We start from the raw sequence: 22,151 nt of genomic DNA, 5'->3' as shown, positions 1-22,151 counted from the left end.
ACACACTGTGTTTTGTTATTTTATTATATTAAGAATTTTATTTTTTCAAATTAATTTTGGAAAACTGTTGTGTTTTTTAGAGTGTCTTAAAGGTGCATAGACGTGTTGTACTGGCACACATTTGTATTCAGGAAGTAAGTGTGTGTGTGTGTGTGTGTGTGTGTGTGTGTGTGTGTGTGTGTGTGTGTGTGTGTGTGTGTGTGTGTGTGTTGTCCGTAGGTGTGCATACGTTAGGATGTAAATCGCCCTCATTAGCATGTGTTTGAACTACCGTTCGTTAAAGCGTCCACGTCATTCCTAATGAAAGCAACTGGAAACACTGAGCAGCCACAACATTATGACCACCTAAGGTTTGAAACACATACTGTACACCACCCAGTTTCATTTAAAGTGGGACAAACCAATGTTTGACCAATGTTTTACCGTTAACGACTCACAAACATGTGATTGTATCAGATATGTGGGTCACATGATCAACATTCATTATCAGCATTAGAATAATGACCAATCAGAGCATTAACACAGGAAACAACAAAGGGTTTGTGTGTTTGTTGTTGCTATTATTGTTATTATATTATTATGTTGTCGTTGTATAACTTTGTTTTGGGAGTCATTTGTGTGTTTTTGTTGTCCTTTTTCTGTAGTTTTCTGTAATTTTTATGGGGTTTTTTGGTGTCATTTTTTTATTTTCACTGTTATTGTGTTGTTATTGTTTTGCATTTATTTAAATTTTTTCCATTTTTTGTGTATTTTTCTATTATGCATGTTTTTGGGGTGTTTTTTTTACATTATCTGTCACTTTGCATGTCTTTTGGGGTGTTGTTTGTGTAATTTCAGTTTTTTGTATCTATTTTTGCAGTTTTTTGTGTATTTTTCTGTCACTTTGTATGTTTTTGGAGTTATTTTGTGCATTTATTTTGAGGGACACAAAAATTTGACTGAGGGCCATACTTTTTTCTTGCTTTTAAAAAAAAAAAAAAGATATAAAAGAAGTTAAAGTTAAAAGAAGCAAATTCATAGAATGTTTTTAATAAAAGGATCTGAACAATAAAGGGACAATAAGTCTGAACAGTTTTTCTTTACATTGTGCTTTGTTTTTCTAAGACTTCACAGAACAAGACGTTCTCGTCTGCGTTTTACAGACATCAAGCGTTACGTTTTTGTGTCTGTTGTCCAGGGTCAAACAGAAACAAACCCAGAAAATGCCTGTGAAGGACAACCACGTAGTTTATCCACCGTTATGTGAAAAAATAAAGAAAAATCACTAAACACTAACGCTAAAGACTGGTGCCATAGGGGCTTGTGTTTCACTCACTATCTGCTGAGGTAGGCGTTTCCTCTGTGAGTCGGACACCCAACAGATGTGGGACTTTGTTCCTAAAAACTCTCCCGAGGCATTCCTGCTTCATGGCAGGGAGTGTTTTCATCCTGAGAGGAAGACGTGCGTTTAATCGGACCTCCAAAGTAAAACGATACAGGAAAAACATTAACTATTAAGTATTGGTTGTGACAGAATACAAAAAAAAGTCCACAAAATTACTTTCCAAAACATGAATTTACAGAGAAATACACTAAAAGACCCACAAAAATATACAAGATAATTGAAATATTTAAATTACATTGACAAAAATGCGCAAAATGACTCCATAAAGCATACACATTAAATGAAAAATACTCAAAAAGATACAAAATAACTGAAAACTATGCAAAACATCTTTAAATAATACACATTAGGACAAAAAAAATGACAACAATTATGCACAAAAATAGCTTAACAATATACAAAACATCAACAAAAATACACAAAAGGACACAAAAAAACAACAAAATGACATAAAAAATGCACATCAAATGAAAAATACACAAAATAACTGAACAACATACAAAACATATTTAAATGATAAACATTAGGACAAGAAAATGACAAAAATTATGCACAAAAATAGTTTAACAACATACAAAACATTAGCAAAATACACAGTAGGATAACAAAAAACAAATTTACAAAACATTCATATAAAATAACTTAAATATTTAAAAAGCATCAGCAAACTGCACATAAATGCCTGCATAAACAAACAAACAAACAAACAAACAAAACAACAAAAATGGACAAAATGACAACAAATTTACTGAAAATAACTGAAATATTTAATCAACTAATGCACAAAAATGACTCCATAAACAAAGAAAACAACAAAAACGCACAAAATGACAACAACTATGCAAAACATCTTTAAATAATACACATTAGGACAAAAAAAATGACAACAATTATGCACAAAAATAGCCGAACAATATACAAAACATTAACAAAAAATTTAAAAAAAATTGACAAAAAATGTACACATAACTGAATTATTTAAAAGTACATTAAATGCACATTAAGCCTCATTGGTCAAGATGTTAGGGCTATTAGCAAGTGTTAATATGAGTGACTGGTTTGTGATTTAACATCACATCACTGTGTCCAGTTGAGGTAAACAGCGTGACATCGTCTGCATATGGAGGAAATGTAACGTTTTAAATGCTTTGTTTTTGTGAGATCTGTGATGTGATGTGAATGTTTTGATGCAGGTGAAGCTTTTTGAACTCCGAATGTTCACATTACACCCCACGGGCTCCCTCGTCTTTGCCCCTTAACGCCCGCCTCCTTTAAAGTTTGATAATGAACTGGCAGCTCTGCTAAGTGTCTTCTTTTATATGCTGTCGTCTCACATCAGCCTCACTGCACTCACATGATTCTCCTTAAGTCGACAAAAGCTCCCAGAAAACTGCGCGGAAGACACAAAACAAGTGACCAGGAAGTGCACTTAGGTTGCTGGAAACTTCAAATCAAAAGACCTTTTTTAGTTCACGCTGACACTACAATACTTTTCCCTGTTGGAAAAAGTTACTTAAAAGTACTTTGAGGGACACGTGGACGTAAACAGACGAAAATCTTTGTGAAAGGTTGCGTTCGTCGTCCGGTTAACGAGGACGGTTTGAGGTCTGCGCTGGTTTTCAAAGTAAAAGCTGTCTTTCAAAGACAACATCCCACATGTTTCCAACATCTTAAAGAGGAAACACTTCAGTAATTAAAACATTAACATCACACCAACGGAAAATTAAGAAAGAAAGCAGCGTATCGTCAAGTTTGTTATATAATCAACCCTACATTTATAAAAACAAAATACAACACATAAATACAAATAAACAACAAGTAGTTACATAGAACTGAACATAAAACTTTAAGTTTATAAAAAGGGAGAACTTCAAGTGAAGAAAAGCAAAAAATCAAAACTCTTCATAATAACATCATTTCAGACATTTTGTTGTCATTTTTTTGTTATAATTTTGTGTGTTTTCTTGTGTATTTTTCTGTCAGTTTCCAAATTTCTGTTTCTGTCGATTTGTGTGTTTTTTAATTAGATTTCTGTATTTTTGTTGTTGTTTTGTGTACCTCTCTGTCATTTTGCATAATTGTGTTGACATTTTGTGTCTTTGGACTCATTGCGTAGATGTCTTTGTTTTGTGCTTTTTTGTTGTTGCGTTTGTTATGTAGTTATTATGTATATTTTTTGATTAATTGTGTGTTTTTCTTTTTTTCATTTCGTAATCTTCTTGTTTGTTGAAATGGTTGTTTTGTGTGTCTTTGTTGTCATTTTGTGTGTTTAAATAGTTATTTTGGGAAATTTTAGTGTGATTTTGTTGTTACATTGCATAATTTCGTTGACGTTTTGGCACAAATGCGCTAATCTTGTTTTTGACGGTGATATGTTATTGGGCGGCTCCTGGCTAGCGACTGCTGAACTAAAGCAAACGTTGACATACTTTAGAATCTTGTTGTGTGTTTTTTTTTTGTTACATTGTGTACTTTTTGAATTTTTCTGTTGGTTTTTTGTGTGTTTTGGAGTTATTTTGTGCATTTTTTAAGTCATTGTGTGTGTTTTCGGTGTAATTTTGTGTGTTTTTGTCATTTTGTGTATATTTCGAGATATTGCGTGTTTTTCTTTCTTAGCGTATTGTGTTTTTGCGTATTTTCCTCTCCTTTGTTCTCAATTGTTGATGTTAATTTGTGTGTTTTGGAATAATTTTCTCTATATTTTAGTTTGTTTTGTGTATTTTTGTCATTTTGTTTCATTTTGTTGGCATTTTTGTACTTTTGTAAAAAAAAAAATTGTTAAAATGGTTGTTTTGTGCATCTTTGTCATCATTTGTGTGTTAGTTATTTTTGTGCGTTTTTGAAAATTTTATTCTGTTTTATGAATTTTGTTGTCACAATAGATACAAATGCTCTAACCTTGTGTTTCTGACGATAAGTGCCAAATGTGGCAAACAATAGTGAAAAAGGGCAAAAATGTGCAACAAAAGGAGGCAAAATGTAGAGAGAAACGGAAACAAGTGATATTTATTGAGCAAAAGGTATCTTATGAAAAGTGGAAAAAAGAAAGTTACAGAAAGGACATAAATCAGATAAGTGTAAAAAGAAATTGCAAAAATGGACGAAAAATAGGTAAAAATGGCAAAAGTAAGCAAAAGTTTTAAAATAAAGTCAAAACTTTTTGAAAATGGGCAAAAATGGGACAAAGGAAGTTGCAAAATGGCCAAAGAAAATGTGTTTAATTGGTTTCTTGGAAGAATATTTTTTTTAAATAAAACAAAGAGCCACATGTTGAGCATTACTGACTTAATAACAGCCTCTACGTGGTGTCCATCCCTGGTTTAGACCCTCGGTGTCATGCTTTTATTTTGTAGGATGCTGATTGAATTAGCTGAAAATGAACAAATGCGCTAAATTCACGTTTTGATCCGTTTTATTCGATTTTCTTTTAAGTCTTTGTTTCTGAAATGTCAATGAAATTAAAAACACACGTTGGTTCACTTCCTCGCTGAGGGTTTAACTTTATCTTTCTCTCCAGGTGTGACTTATTAACCACTTATTTTATTATTAACGCCATAAAAACACGCCGCAGATATGAAGTATGGAGCGTTTAGTTTAAGGCGCGTTGCAAAGTGTAATGAAGCAAATCTTTGGTGACTCAGCGTAATTATCTGCCCTTTTATTGTGGTGTGTGTGTGTGTGTGTGTGTGTGTGTGTGTGTGCGTGTGTGTGTGTGTGGCAGGTCGTTGACATTGATTCCTGTGAATACGTGGAGTTTTGAGATGAAACCACACACACACACACACACACACACACACACACACACACACACAATCACTCACGTCCGTGGGTGTGTAGAGCAGGCTTTTCCATTCATCCAATCACAGAAGCTTTAATTAGAGGAAACAGTTTATCACATGCAGGAAACCACACGGTTGTTTTTTAACGTAATAAAGCCTCAGGGCTGTTGATTCTCCCATGATGCTTTGCTCCACAGGTCAGTAATGCAAACAATCCAATATGTGCAGCGCTAGCGTGTGTAGAAATGGGATTATTATTATTATTATTATTATTATTATTATTATTATTATTATTATTATTATTATCTGATGCTTTTAAATAGAACAAACAGTGAGAGTGAGGATGTTCCCGTGAGTTTTCATGTGGGCGTGTCATCATCATCACAGTTGGTGAAGATAAATAGAGGAAGTAGTCAGATGGCTCCACCCCCTTTTCTATCCCAATCCGTCCCCAGGGGAGGAAAGACAGAGCCCGGCTCACTGCTGTCTACGTTCCCTCGCCGTCAACTCCTCACTGGGGACAGACATGCATAATTCAGCATTGTTATCTGTTCACACACGCACACACACACACACACACACAGTGAGTCACTAGACAGCGGGGGAATCTCATCGAGCCAACAGCGACTCCACAAACATGCAGCTCCTTCGTAATTGGAGGCAAAACGTGGAAAGTGCTGCATCAGCAATCTGGCATCGAGCAGCCAATCAGCAGCTTTCGATCTGCTGATGGGCGTCAACCAATGTAGAGTCGTGATTCTTTCTTTTACGTTTAAATGGATCCTCCACTGTTTTTACAAATCTGGCCTAAAATCTTTGAAATGTTTTCATAATTTTACACAATTTTTATTAATTTTTAAATATGGGACTAATTTACAGTTTTAGAGCCTGTGTTCCTCCATCTTGAAATCATGTGATTGATGATGTCACACGGCCCCACTGCCTGTAAACATCCCATTGTTTTCTATTGGAGTGAAACATTCAGCCTGATTTTTTACTTCATTTCATCAGATTTTTCAGTCACAATAACAACTTGTGCAATTTTCAGTTGTGCTTAAAAAAACAGGAAAAGTTAAAGATGTTGCTGTAAACAGAAAGAGGAGCACAACTGTTGTGACCCACAAAAAAAGACAATGAAGCAGAGAAGAAGAGCTCTCCTAAGGGACCTTTACTCTCCCTTAAACAGTGTGCTGACACGCTCTGGTGGCTAAAGTTAGAGAGTAATCACACAAACTCTTCTGGTTCTTCTTCTTCTTCTTCTTCTTCTTCTTCTTCTTCTTCTTCTTCTTCTTCTTCTTCTTCTTCTTCTTCTTTTTCTTTTTCTTTTTCTTTTTCTTTTTCTTTTTCTTTTTCTTCTTCTTCGTCTTCGTCTACGTCTTCTTCAGTAGTTTTAGCAGTGGGCTGATGGAACAGCGCCCCCCTGTAGATGTAACGTTGTAATTACAATTACAACATGTTAGCGAAACGTGTGATTTTAAACACGTGGAAACCCCTTAAACATCCTGGGAGGAGACCCCGTTATCTCTGCCCGTTTTCCGACAGGTTTGCGATGGTGGTGATTGTTTGAAGCGATAACGCCGAGGACTCCCCGCTGTAGCCCAAGCTCATCTAATCAAGGCTAATTCCTGTTATTAAGATTAGAGAGATAACTTTGATTCATCACAGTCCATCTCACCCAATCGGTTCATCACTGTCACGCTAAGCTCTCTTTTAGCCCTCCTTTTGTTTCCACTCCCTGCGGCGGGCGGGAGGTGGGTGGGTGGGTATGAAGAGAGATAGAGGAGAATATATTAACAATATTAATGACCCGTGCTCCTCGTCTCTTTAATGAGAAGGGTTATTAACTGTGATTATCCGTGATGAAATGGTGGCGGTTGTGAAAAGCTTGAGAAAACTTGTACGATCACTTGTCTGCGGATTCGCTCCCGTGATGTTTGAAGAAGGAAAAGGTGAGGAAGAGGAAGAGGAAGAGAGCTGCTGCTTTTTAAATCAGGACAAAGTCACGGGAAACGACAACGTAACAAAGTGAATCAAATCTACAGACATTAACATAAGAAAACTGTTATTATTACTTTTCAACACAGGCTCTAAAGCTGTAACGTAGTCCCAAATAATGTGTTTTGTTCAACATACTGTAGATCTACTAATAAGGACATTTAGAAGATTTTAGGCCACATTTTTACCAAAAAAAACAAACAACAGTGGAGGATCGCGCCTCTTTTTCAGTATTTATCTCTCTATTACCCAGCATGCTCGGGGATCCGGGAGGAGGCGTCAGTAGGTGTTTCATTGTATTATAGTGCATTATTCACATTTTTGCTATAGGTTAAATATACACACTGTGTATGGACATTTAAAAAAAACTACTTTATTTATTTTTATTCACTTATTTTTTTTTGGGGGGGGGGTGTCCAGCCTAGGGCCCTGAATGAGCTAAAGCCGGCCCTGGCGCCATTTTCCCGTCGTTTGCGTTTGTCATTGTCTCAGCGGTCAATCAGGGTCACGGTGAGATCCCACATTCCTAAATAATGGCGTCCGGTTTCCTCCTCGGGGCATCGTCATGGTAACCCTGAGAGAGAGACAGCGAGTCAGCTCATTGTAAAACAAATGTTGGCATTTTGACGGCGTGTAAAGATGCTGAGTGTGATGGACGGACGGTGACGAGCGCAGTGACGGATCGTCAGTTATTCTCTGTTTATCTCTGAGATCAGAGGCAGTCACTGAGAAGGATTGTTGCTCTCAGTAGGGACGTTGGTTCACGATCCCTTTGAATCAGGAGCAAAAAACAACATTAAAATGACATTACTACAATTAATCACTAATAAGAATATAATTACATTAAGAAATAAACAAAATACAACAAATATTTCTTTTTTTATGGTGTTTTTTTATGAATATTTAAAAGAAAATATATTTAAAAATGTCTAAAAGTGAATTTCAGTGTAAAACGCTCTTCAAAATAAAAGTATGTAGCCAATCAGGAAGCAGCTGACTAAAAAACACGTAATGCTGCGTTCAAGTCCGCTCAGAACTCTGCATTTCACAGTTGAAAATTATATTCAAAGCAGTTCAAAAGAAATATCTCAAACCAGGGTTATAATAGTTTTGGATTTTGCCATTAGTTATAATTCTTATTTCACTTTGACTTTGTACTTTTTACAGTTTTTCAGTTAGTTTTTATACGTTTTTAATTTTTTGAAAATGCTTAGTTTTAGTTGTAAATCAGGGTATTTGTCAAAATATACAAGTAAAAAAAATCAAATACAACAGTCAACAATAAGATAGCTGTAGAAAAGTATCCTCAAGATAAAAGTATTGAATTCATCCCTAATTATTAACTTACCTAAACTAATAATTATATTGAGCTTTTGGATGATTTTTTTCTTAATTTATCTTTGAGGTGACGACTTTGTTACATTGTTAAAAGTTTCCCGTGGCCGTGTGTTGAGGTCAAATGGCGGCGTTAATAAAGCCGGCGTGAATAAAGCAGTCCAAACACGGCGCCAACGCGTCCCATGAGTTAATCCAAACTCTGACACCGAGCATGGAGTAATTAGTCCCTGATGCAAATATCTGTTACGCAACAACAAGCGTGCGCGGCGGCTCCCAAACACACAATTATCTGCTGCTCTGCTGCGTCTAACCATGTGTAACTGATGGCTTTTTTTTCTTCTTCTGGTGTCTGTGTTCTCTGCGCCGCGGCGTAGACAGACAGGTTCATTACATGCCAGCGCGGTTCAAAGTGATCCTCTGTCTGCGCGCTTTATTAAGTGGCGCTGCTGCCGCGTCTCCGAGGTATCGTAACGAATCGTAACGCAACGCTCGCCCCGGCCCAGCCTCGGTGGCCGGCGCCGCCACGTAATGAAGGAATCAGCAAGGGATTGAGTAAAATGAACTCTCCTTCTAATACCTCGGTGTGAGGCCGAGGAGCCAATAAGTGCTCCCAATAAGGAGGAAGAATCAGGTTAGAGGAGATGGAACACATGTGACACGTGAAAACGATTAAGGGACGCAACGGCGGAGGACGGAGACGCGTTTTCTCCTGAGGACGTGACTCTATAACGAAAGGACGGGGAAACAATAACCTGCTGCACACGCTTTACCATCGAACATCATCACACACTTCATCGTCACAAAATAGTGAATCCAACCGTGTTTCATTCAAGCATTTCTTCTCTTTTCTAAACCTCATCATCTTTAGAGACACAACTAGGAAAGACTAGTAGAACTAAAGTTCTTCTAGTTTTGTCCAAAGTTACCTCCTTCCCGAACAAGACTGGCAAACTCCTAGGGTGCGTCTGAATATTCACTCCTACCTCCTTTCCTATCCACTTTTCCTTAACCTCTGGAAGTGTTTCAGGGGCGTTTTAATTCTCTAAAAGCTAAGGAAAGGATGCTCAATGCTTCCTTTATAGCAGTTTTGCCATATTAAAAAAAATCTATAATGTAAAAAAATAAACTTTCTGTGTACGTCCTGAGAGGTGTACACGTACCCCTAGGGGTTCACGTACCCCAGTTTGGGAACCACTGCTTTATAACCTCCTTTAGCCTAGGAAATACTGATGCATCGTTTACCAAAGGAGACCACATAATGCTGACCCACAATTCATTGCGGCCACAACATTTAAAGGGACACGCACACCTGAGCATTTCATTTATTCAAAAAACTTTCATGAGGAAATTTTACTTTGATCTCCTGACGTGTTTCTGCTGATCGCTTTGATGTGTCCTTATGAGTTGTTTTCTGGGCGTGGCCAACTCGACAGTTCTGTCCGGCTGGCCACGCCCGCTGTCGCTAGTTGGTCTCTGGAGAAGAGATTCCCAGGTGTGGGAGAGATGTTCCCTCTTCCCTGTTGATGTTGAAGCTCCGCCTCCTGAACTTGATGGCTTCTTTGATCCAGTGTTTGTGTTTCCTTCTGTCTCAGTTACTGTTGCGTTGTCCCATAGTCATGACGTGAGTCTGTTTTTTGCAGTGGTCTGATATTGAAGATTTCCAATTTTCCTGTTGTGCGTGTGGGGGCGTGGCCAATGCGCTAGTAAATCACAGACTGTTGAAGACAAACAAACCCTGAGGAAAGAAGTCCTCAGTCTTTCCTTATTTACTCGCTAACTTCAGCCACCAGAGTGTGTCAGCATACTGTTTAAGGGAGAGTAAAGGGACCTTAGGAGAGCTCTTCTTCTCTGCTTCAATCGCTGGGTTTCCATTGGACGTAACTCTCGTGAAATCTCATTTCGCGAGACTTTGCTGCAGAACCTCCTTAGAACACTCTATATTTGATGAGAGAAGTGGTCATGTGACCAGGTACGTCACATTCTGTGACGTGTATTTGCGGGAAAGGTGTTTCCATGGCGCTTTAGCGACACATTTCAATATCGAAACGTCTCAAATTCCACCTCATGAAAGCGTAAATTCTTTTTAGCGATATTTGAGTGTTTTTTCAAAATTCAGGCGTTTCATGACCAGTTTTTATTGAAATATTTAGATTTTATACATTTCCAAAGGTAATGGAAACGCAGCTAATGTCTACTACAAAACCACACAGTTGGAACTGTACATTTCAAAGATTTTAGGCCATAGTTGTAACTGTGGAGGATCCCTTTAAAAGAGTGAAGAAAAGTTCTGTTTACGTTCATATTTAAGTTGGAAAGAAAGTGGGAAGACTGGAGGATGATAATCACATACTGGTGGCTTTGTGTGTCTTCATTAAACCCCCCTCCCACCCCCTCTATGTGAGCCAGGCTGTAATTGGTTGTCTTAGGGGAGGGGCCTCTGCTGCTGCTGCTGTTGTTGTTGTTGTTGTTGTTTACCACCTCTGAGCCACTCCTCTACGCCTCACCTTGTACCGTGGCGTGTGTTAGTGATTAGACGTCGAGGCTGGACTAATTAAAACAAGCCCGACTTTATTCCCGCGCCTTCAGGACTGAACCATTGGACCAGGGGCCACAATTAACCAGCGTCTGCAGCACCCGCAGCCCTCGTCTGTCGTCTCAGAGTTACGTCTGTGTTGCATCAACTGCCTGTGAACTCAGCGCTGGGCGGGTGGATGGGTCGGGCCCAGCAGGGGTGTCACCGGTTGTCTCCCGCGTTACTGACAGGATTGACCTCAAAGAGTGTTTCTATCATCTTTAATCTGACACAGAGAATCCCCACAGCAGAGAGAGTGAAGATAAATCACCAAAAACACTGAAATCAGCCTCTAGTCACACAGTGCCAGGACTTCCAACGGTCCCTAAACGCAGCATCACACTCAAAAGTCTCATAATAATCTAAATATTTAACATTAAGGTAGAAAATGACAGACATACAAAACAACAGCAAAAGTAAACAAATTTACTCCAAAAAACAACTTACAAAAACACACAAAAATACCAAAATGATACACACAGAAAGACAGAATACACAAAATGATGCTAGATACACACAAAATGTCTCCATTACCACATCAAGCAACAACAAAAACACACAACATGACAGAAAGATACACAACATTACTCCAGACATACAATACAACAATAAAAACACACAAAGTGACAAAAAAAACAAAGTGACTCCATTGACAGACAAAATAACACAAAACGATGCTAAATACACACAAAATGTCTCCATTATTACATTAGGCAACAACAAAAACACACAACATCAAAGAAAAGTACACAAAATGACTCGAGACATAGAATACAACGACAAAAACTCACAACGTGACTCAATTAACAGACAAAATGACAGAAAAATGCACAAAATTATTCTTAGAAAATGGCTCCAAAATCACAGAAAACAACAAAAAGGACAAAACGATACACACAATGACAAAAAATATACAAAACCATAACAAAAATACAAAAAATTAAGAAAAAAAAACTACCACAAAAAGTGAGATGATAAATTAAACCATCTTTGTTCAGGAAACAAGAACAACCGTGTTGTTTCCACGTGTTTTTCCTCCTCATTTCCCACATTAGGAGAAAAAAGGAAGTTCTAATGAAGCTGAAGTGTGGGTTTGTTCAAAGGACTGTTGAGGAAAAGTAAAACAGTGGTTCTTAAACGATCATAAGTGTGGATCTGAAATGAAACCATTAGGCCGTAGCCCCTGATTGATCATCAGCCCACTCCCATTTCACTGATTTCCCCCCGGATTCAACGCAACACTATTAGCGTCCGTGCTGCGTGTGGCCTTAGCGTCGCTAGCTGACCCTCCGTCACACACCACTCTGATCTCATCAGATCCTCTGAGACGCTTAAGAGCGATCACGAATGTCTGGCGTGCGTCCAACGCTCCGTACCTGAGTACTGTACGTTAGTGTGACATTTCCAACCCTCCTTTTTAGTCACTTCCTGTTTGCGTTCGGACTGTAAACGACGCGTGTCGGGGCTCGTTTGTGTTTGTTCTCATCTCTGATGGAATTTAAAGCGACTAATGAATGACTTCTTAGTGCAGCTTTTGCCACCGGGCTCTCCTCTCACCCCTTTGGCTCCTTCTGACACCGACTGTAAAAACAAAAGTGCAGCGCAGAAGTGATCTCCTTAAGTAACGGTTTCCAATCCAATTTCACACAGGCAGAGTGCTCAAGATTAGAGACAGTGTTCTTTATTGTGCTCTCCAGTAATAGGAGTGGAAGGGGTGAGGGGGGGGGGGGGGGGGGCGCAGGGAAGGAGGCGCAGGAGGGGATGTGAGATCGATAAAGGCCGCTCCGGCTGCTAGCCTTTATTCCTGCTTGTCCGGGGAGATGAGGTTCAGGCGGCTCATGGATGAAAGCTATGTAGAGGAGGGAGGGGGGCGAGGGGGGGGGGGGGATTAAAGTGTCACACAGGGACCAGCTCTCCTCTCATAAACACAGAGAAACACTCGCCTGAATCCCAATGTATCAGCCTGATGTTCACGCCGCTGTAACCAGGAATGAGACAAGAACAACCGTCAGGTTTCTGGGAAATAAAAAACCTGCAACTGATCTGCTTTTGTTTACATTAATACACTAATACACAAATACACATACACACTAATACACAAAAACACATACACACTAATACACATACACAAATACACTAATACACACTAATACACAAATACAGAAATACACATATACACTAATACACAAATACACTAATACACAAATACACTAATACACTAATACACAAATACACTAATACACTAATACACTAATACACTAATGCACAAATGCACTAATACACACATACACTAATACACACATACACACATACACAAATACACATACACACTAATACACAAAAACACATACACACTAATACACATACACAAATACACTAATACACAAATACACTAATACACTAATACACAAATACACTAATACACAAATACACATACACACTAATACACATACACAAATACACTAATACACTAATGCACAAATGCACTAATACACACATACACTAATACACACATACACACATACACTAATACACAAATACACTAATACACTAATACACATACACACTAATACACATACACAAATACACTAATAGACTAATACACAAATACACTAATACACTAATACACATACACACTAATACACAAATACACTAATACACTAATACACATACACACTAATACACAAATACACTAATACACTAATACACAAATACACTAATACACTAATACACACATACACACTAATACACACATGCACACATACACAAATACACGAATACACCTACAAAAATACACAAATACACAAATACAGACATACGAACATACACTAATACATTGTAAAGTGGGATCTACAAAATAACACACACACACACACACACACACACACACATATATATACTGTATATGAAGCTGATGGAGACAATAATTATTTATCAAAGACATAACAAGCTTGAAAACGCTGCTCTGTGTATTTTCATTTCCACCGTAAACTCTCTCTTATTGTCATTGATGGAAAAGTTTGGTGCATTGCATTGTGGGATGTGAAGTCCCGTAGACAAGGGGTTATCAACCTTTGGAGCAAGACCACATTTGGGGTCGCAAGACATTAGGAGGGGGTTCACCGTATCAACCCCAGCGACATCAAACTTTCCATATTTTTGCTCCTTTTAATGCATTTTTGCTTCATTTCTACACATTTGTTTCACTTTCACTATATGTTCATAACTTGTAAACCATTTCCACCACTTTTCCACCTAATGTCACATATATTGACTCATTATTGTCACTTTTAACCTCTTTTCACCATATTTTATGATTATTTTATCCAATTTAACCACATTCACCATTTGTCATGCCCATTATTGACCAGTTTAAACTAATTGTTCCAATATTGACACTTTTTTTGTCGTTTTTTTTGTCTATTTTGCAACTTTTAACCAATTTCTGTGTTTTTAAAAGTCCCTTTAATCACCTTCATCACCATTTTTGTTTATTTTTATCCTTTTTCTGCAACTACACCAAACTTGTCAAATTTTAACCAATTTTTAAAGCTTTTTCTTGCCATATTTTTGCTCCTTTTAATGCATTTTTCAACATTTCTCCCATCTCTGACCCATCAAATCTCAATGCCTTTTCTGCACTTTTTTTTACACTTTCAAAACATTTTCAGCACTTATAAATCTTTTCCACATAAGTTGAACCATTATTGTTACTTTTAACCTCTTTTCACCATATTTCAAACCACATTCACACGTTGTCTTGCCTATTATTGGCCCATTGCCACACTTTAAACCCTTTTTACCACTTTTTTTTGTCCGTTTTTTTGTCCAATTTGCAACTTTTAACCAATTTGGGTGGTTTTTAAAATCCCACTTCACCACCTTTTTCACCATTTTTGGTCACTTTTAACCCATATTAGGTGGAAAAAGTGGTGGAAATTAGTTGAAGGTGGAAAAAATGTGCAGAAAAGAGTCAGAAATGGGAGTAATGTGGCAGAAATGCATCAAAAAGAGCAAAAATATTGACTTTATTGATCTCTAAGTCTAACACTTTGTCTTTATTTGATAAGAAACAAATCTTTTGTTTGTTCAGATTTATCAACAAGTCCAAGTCTGTTTCACATGTCCGTGCATCTTCCTTCCTCTTCCCAGTTCACTTCCAGTCCAATAACTCGTTTGTCACACACATCAGAAGAAGCACAGATCACAGCCCAGCCAATGCTACTCTGTGTTTCCCTAATGAGGCCCTGCTCCGTGCTCCCGCTCCGTGCTCGGCCTTTAAACAGCAGCGCACGCCGCACTTTGGGAACTCTTCCTGCTCCAGGCTGTTACACACACACACACACACACACACACTCTCACAGGCCCCGACACAAATACAGCATCTCCTCCGGCCCGTACACCCTCATACTGCAGCGGTTCACTCTCTGACACGTGTCAAACTCAAGGCCCAGGGGCCAAATCCGGCCCTATTAGACTGTCCAATGTGGCCCGTGTGAAAATGACAGAAAAATTATGAACAAAATGACAAGAAAAAGTGCACAAAATGAGATAAAATAACTCTAAACACAAACTAAAATCCAACAAAATATACAAAATGATTCTAAAAACACACCAAGTGTCATCAAAAACAGACAAAATGACTGTAAAACACACAATTATACCAAAAACATACAAAATGTCAACAAAAACAGAAAAAAATGCCTAAAAAACACACAAAATATCAACAAAAATACACAAAATGACAATGAGTTTGACACCACTGCTCTCTGAGCAAACACTCGCAGAAAGAAGATGTTTTAAAAGTTCAGTGGAACATGGTATGACTGATTCAGAAACAGTGACAGCAGTGAGCCACACACACACACACACACACACTGTGTAATTGGGTTGGAGGCAGCTGGACGTTCCTTCACGCACCACTCTGCTGAATTGGCATCTAATTGGTATTAATGGAGGACGAGAGCTGCGATATGTTTGAAGTGTAATTTTTTCTGTTCTTCGCCCCGTGCTGCTCGTCATCATCATTTTTCTTGTTCCATCAATCGATGAAGAGCAGATTTATGGTCGGCACCTGTTGGCAGGAGCTAGCATAGCGACGCAGCGCTAAGGGAGACAGATGTGTGTGTGTGTGTGTGTGTTTGGAAAGCATCCATAAGCAGATTTCAGTCTGACACATGAGGAAAGACACTCTGGGATTTTATTTTGAAGGGTCTGAAAACATCTGGTCGGATGTTTGGTCCAAAGACGTGAGAATAGTAAATGTTAAAGATGTTAAACACTCATCCAGGACAATAGGTGGAGCTAGCGAGCAGAATAAGACTCTTAATCACACAGAAATGATGTGATTGTGTAACACTGGACCGTTTTTAATATAACAGAAGCACAAAGGCACAAATAGAAAAACTTCGGAGTCAGTTTGTGTATAATCTCTCATTTTCTGTATATTTTATTGCCGTTTTCATTATTTGTTTGTCATTTTCAGTATATTTTCTGTCATTTTCTGTATTTTTGTTATGATTTTGTGTATTCTTTGTCATTTTGTGAATATTTTTGAATTTTTGTCATCATTCTATGCATTTTTTGTTGTTTGTATATTTTTTGTCATGTGTATTATTTTGTCCTTTTTGTATTTTAGTTGTCATTTTGTCTATATTTTTGGATTTTTCTTATTGTTTTATGCATTTCCTGTTGTTGTTTAATTTATTTGTTTGTCCTTTTGTGCATTTTTTTTTACATTTCGTGTATTTCTGTAATGATTGTGTATATTTTTTTGTCATTCTGTGTATTATTTTGTCCTTTTTGTATTTTAGTTGTCAGTTTATGTGCTTTTTGTTGTAGTTTTTGTCATTTTTGTATTTTTTATGTCATTTTATGCATTTTTTGTTGTTTGGTTTATTTTTTTTTCCTTTTGTGCATGAATTTTTAAATTATTATGATTTTTTAGATATCTTTGTATTTTTGTATTTTAGTTGTCATTTTATGTATACTTTCTGTTGTCATGTTTTGTCATTTTGTGCATTATTTTTCAGTTTGTGTACTTTTTGTTATAATTGTGTGTATTCTTCTAGTTTTTGCCATTTTGTGTACTTTTTGTTGTAATTTTTTGTCATTTTGTTTACTTTTTGTTGTAATTTTTGTCATTTTGTCTACATTCTGCAGTTGTTTTTTGTCATTTCATCGCAGGATATCATAGTCTCTACTTAGTGTTTTTGTCCGTCAGCTGTGTAGGAAACAACTGCTCTGTTACGACGTCGTTCTCCCTTCAAAACAGAAAAAAAACACATGAAGAGATTCCTTGAATTAGAATGCCCTGCAAAGCCCGGCTGTTATATAATAGCATGACTGGAGGGAAAGGGAAAGTGGAGCACAGGGGGGAGCAATAAAAAAAAAACTTTCTGCAGGAGAAAAGAAGGAGGGAGGAAGGAGTAGGAGATGAGCATGAAAGAGAAGGGAAGGGAAGGGGGCGAGGGATTGAGGAGATAGAGAAGTAGAATAATGAATGCAGAGGAGAGGATTAGGGCGAGGGGTCCGCGCTCCCTCTGAGGGCCCGGCCAGGGCAGCGGGGGCCCGGCCCCAGCCTCACTTTCTTCATTTAGATAATGGAGCATTTCCTTAATTGGCAAAGCTCAGCTTGGGCCAAAGTTTGTTTGCCAACATGTCAGCGTAGAATTATTCCGGTCCGTTTATAGCGTAGCTCGGCTCTCTCATTAAAAGCCAGCGCGGCCCGGATGCAGCGTTCTTTGGGAAAAGCGCAGAAGGAGGAATAAAACCCATTTATCTGCTATCTCTGCGTCCCCAGCCGCTGCCAGCTTGTAAAGGCAGAGACGGAAACTTCTCTATCTGTTTACTGTTATTGTTTTTCTCCAATCATAAAGCCCTGACTTCTCTCTTATCCGCAGAGTTATGCGTGATGTGTATCTTTAAATTTGATTGAGGGTATTTGGTGGGGGTGTTATTGGATTGCAGTGTTATTGTCTCACCTTTTTTTTTTAATGATGGGATGGATATCCAGCGTAGCACTGATCTCAGTGTTCTGCTCATTAGGAGGGATTGGCTGCCTCGCTACAATAAGACGTGCACTGGTGTAGTTCAGCCATTACCTGCTTTAACAATGTGCAGTGGACAGAAAAAAACAAAAAGTCCATTATTCCTGCAGCTCATCATCTGCAGCTCCAAACACAAGAGCCGTGAAGAACGGCCATTTATCGCTAAAGTCACAACCATACTGTATATGTGTTCTTTTTGTGTTGTTAATTTTATCATTGCATTTATTATTATTATTATTATTTTTTTTCTTTTATTGTCATTTTACACATACTTTTGTTGGTTTTCCACATTTTGGTATTTTTGTGAATTTTTTGTTGTTGTCTTTTGTGTATTTTTTTTTCACAGCACAAAGTCACAGCATTCATTGCTGACATCACTGTGTGTATTATTTTGTCCTCTTAGTATTGTAGTTGTTGTTTTGTGTACTTTTTGTTGTTGTTTTTTTACATTTTGTTATGGTTTTCTGTCTTTTTTTGGTCGTTTTCTGTTTTATTTTTTTTGTCATTTTGTGTATTATTGTTTTATTTTGTGAACAGTTGAAGGACTTTCACCCAAAACGACTTCTATCCTCAGGGTTTGTGTGTCTTCAACAGTCCGTGATTTACTCGCAAACTTCAAATATTAAGGCACAAAATACATTTTCAGCTGCACTTTTAAAAAGAAAAAGAACTATTATGCAGTTTTGCATTGTTTACTATAGAACCAGAATTTAAAATAATAGGCTTCTTCTTCATTTGTATTATTCCTTTATTTATTTCATTCAAGATTTATTTTTAGTTAAATTGCATTGTTTTGAATAGTTTATCAAGGGATTCTTTTGACAATGAAAAATAAAAGGAAAACAGTATAGTTTTTTATAGTTTTTTTCCCCAAAAAAATTTTTCAGTCATTTGTCTACAGTCCCATTTTGTAAAATAAATCGTGAGAGAATCGTATCGTGAACCCAGTATCGTGAATCGAATCGTATCTGGAGTTGAGTGAATCGTTACATCCCTAGTCATGAATCTCCTCCACTGGCTCCTTTCAACACGGAGGAGCAACGGCTCTACCCTGAGCTCCTCATTTCAGTCGAAATCTGGTTCTTTTAACTATTTTTAACTTTCTTTAAACACTAATTTTAACACTTTTTTTTTTACTTAATTGATTTTTTTGTATTGTTTCCTGATTCAAAGTTCATTTTTCATGTTTTTTAATGTTTATTTTTTGTATTTTATTTATTTTTTATTTTTTTCTTGTTTTTTTTTTCTTTGCTTTTCTCCCACTTTCATCCACATTTTCTGTTGTAATTATATTAGTTTTGTGTGTTTTTAGGCCTTTTGTGTTCACGTGCAGCACAGAATGATACCAAACAGCATCAAAACCTATAAATGTAAAAAGCACAAATATAAAAATGTGATATTTCAGGGCGTCACAGTGTGTGTGTGTGAATCACACAGACTCACACACACAGGGAGCAGCTGCTACTTTAACAGACCTGTCATTGAAATCAAAGGCCTCTCATCAAAAAGTTATCAATTAATTGATCTCTCCTGCTTCGCCACAAGTGCAATCGACATCACCTCCCCCACACACACACACACACACACACACACACACACACACACACACCGACTCCGACAGCAACGTAAACTGTGTTCATTAGGCCAGATCAAGGCTTCCTCTAATGGGACGAGAGATGTGATATGAAGGCTGTTTCCTCTGCACCACAAGTGTGTGTGTGCGTGTGTGTGTGTGTGTGTGTGTGTGTGTGTGTGTGTGTCCAGCAGGGATGCAGCATGTGGATTTCTTCCAACCGATGCCATCTTTGATTATCTTTAACATTTACAGAGTTTTAACCAACAAGAAATGAATGTTTTAGTTGAAAATGTTTCACTGGGAGAGAAAGTGAAAGTGTGTCAGTGAACCATCGTTAAATTCCTGATGTTTTAGATGTATTTTCTGCAGCCATTTTTCTTTTTTCTTGTTTTGTATTTTTGATGTTATTTGTGTGCTTTTGTTGTCTGTTTTTCTTTGTCGTCTTTTGTGTTTTTGCTGTTTATTTGTGTTGCTTTTCTAATATTGTCAATTAGTGCGTTTTTGTAGTCGTTTTTGTATTTTTCCTCTGCAACACAAGTGTGTGTGTCTATCTTGTCAAGTAACTGAACTGAACTTATGTTGTTGTTTTGCATATTTTTTGTCGTTTTGTGTAATTTTCTGTCATTTTGTGGGTTTCTGTTGTTGTTTTGTGTATTATTTTTCTATCATTTTGTGTTTTTTTTCAGTCATGCTGTAGGTTTTCTTGTCATTTTGTATATTTTTGTTGTCGTTTCATGTATTTTTCTGTCATTTTGTGGTTTTTTGTTGTCATGTTGTATATGTTTGTAGATGTTGTTGCATGTTTTTTTTTTGTTTGGTGTTGTGTTTATATCTTTCAACTCATTTTCTGACAGAGACTGTTTCTCATTCCTTCAAAACGCAGTCTTTTTTAGGACGTCTTTGGTGAAAGTGGGCGGGACAATGTTTAATTGTTCGACCTATCAGGTGAAGTTACAGCTGTAATTGACCCCCTGCTGTGTGTGTTTCTGTCTCCCAGGGTAACCAAGAGGCCACCAACCCCCCAGAAGCGATGGCCCAGCCCTACACCCCCGCCCAGTACCCGCCCCCCCCACAGAACGGAATCCCGGCCGAGTTTGCGGCTCCACACGCGCTGCCCACGCAGGACTACAGCGGGCAGAGCCGCGTGCCCGAGCACGCCATGACCCTGTACACGCCCACGCCCACACACAGCGAGCCCACCGGCACCGACACCGGCACGCCCGCCATCAGCGCCCCCACGACGGCACCGGTCAGTGTCCTCCATCACCTGCAAACACTGTTCTCAGCACGCTGTCAGCAAGTAAACCATGTTCATACTCTACAAACTATATCTGTGTGTGTGTGTGTGTGTACCAGTGTGTGTGTGAGGGTGTGTTCTGCACAGTGTGGGAGGGTCCTCACTTTCAATTATTTTTTTAAATACTATTTAAATGTTAAATTTGTGGTAATGTAGAAGAAAATTTTTTTCCAAATTTCAAATTTTGAAGATTAGAAAAGCGTGTGTATTTTCAAATTATTTTAGATTAAATTGAATGTTTACATTTTTTACATTCTTTTTTGTTCTCTCTTTATTAATTAATATAATTATATAAATCAAATATTTGTAAAATAAAATTTTTAATTAAAAAAATTATTTATTTTAAAAATGTATTTTCTGCATTAGTCTGACACATTTTTTTAACTATTTTTTTAAACTTTAAATTAAACAACACAATTTGTGACCCGTAGTGACCCCCCCTCCCCTCCCTGTCGTACATGATGTGTGTGTTTGTTCAGATTATAATCTGTGTGTGTAACTGATTTTAATCTGTGTATTAGCAGCCCTCAGTGTTACCTTTAATCACAGACGCTAATGACCATCATAATTACATCTCATTTTAAAGATGGCATTTTAATGCATAATATAACATGGAATTGTGTTGATGTAATTACGTTTCGTTGATACTCCTCCCTCTGATAAACGCTGAGCTTTCACTTTGTAATTTGGATGTTTTCCACGTCACAAACACAAAAAACAAGCTGTGGCTAATCACAGGCCGGGGTTCAGAGGCGTGGAGCTGGACTTTGATTTCCAGAGCGAGATGACGAAAGGAAATCCTAGTGAATTTCTGCAGCGTCTTCATTCAAAACACGTGGGGCTGATTTATTTACAGTATGCACAGTCGCAGGCTGAAAGAAGCCATCAATGATTCAGGATCGCCTCACGCTTCATACTTCATACTCTACCTTATATATCCAGCTACTCCAGGGAGGTCCCAGTTCCCATACTGGTATCAGTGTGTGTAGTATTGTCTGCTTAGAATGGAAGTCAACTGGCAATCCTAACTTTGTTCTGCCCCCAAAGTAAATGCAGATACTGACCCCAAAAACCCACAAAAATGACAGAAAAATACACAAAACAACAAGAAAAATACACAAAATGACAGAAAAATACACAAACCAACAATAAAAATACAGA

The 22,151-nt window shown here is 37.7% G+C and overlaps 1 protein-coding gene across 9 annotated transcripts in view; it reads left to right on the top strand.

The window, feature by feature from the left end:
- The window catches only part of rbfox3b (RNA binding fox-1 homolog 3b), a 620,267-nt gene that overhangs the window by 529,262 nt on the left and 68,854 nt on the right, over positions 1-22,151 (top strand). For 7 of the 9 annotated variants that reach the window (XM_028454740.1, XM_028454737.1, XM_028454742.1 and 4 more), the window contains one exon: positions 20,691-20,993. In XM_028454740.1, the coding sequence (XP_028310541.1) occupies positions 20,691-20,993 (303 nt within the window). The remainder of the gene's footprint in view (positions 1-20,690; positions 20,994-22,151) is intronic. The other 2 variants (XM_028454741.1, XM_028454744.1) reach the window with 1 other exon arrangement.

Source organism: Gouania willdenowi, chromosome 8 (assembly GCF_900634775.1).
Source record: "Gouania willdenowi chromosome 8, fGouWil2.1, whole genome shotgun sequence".
NCBI classification, from domain to species: domain Eukaryota; kingdom Metazoa; phylum Chordata; class Actinopteri; order Blenniiformes; family Gobiesocidae; genus Gouania; species Gouania willdenowi.
Note: the sequence above shows the minus strand (reverse complement) of the source record. Positions and strands in the feature narration are given on the sequence as shown.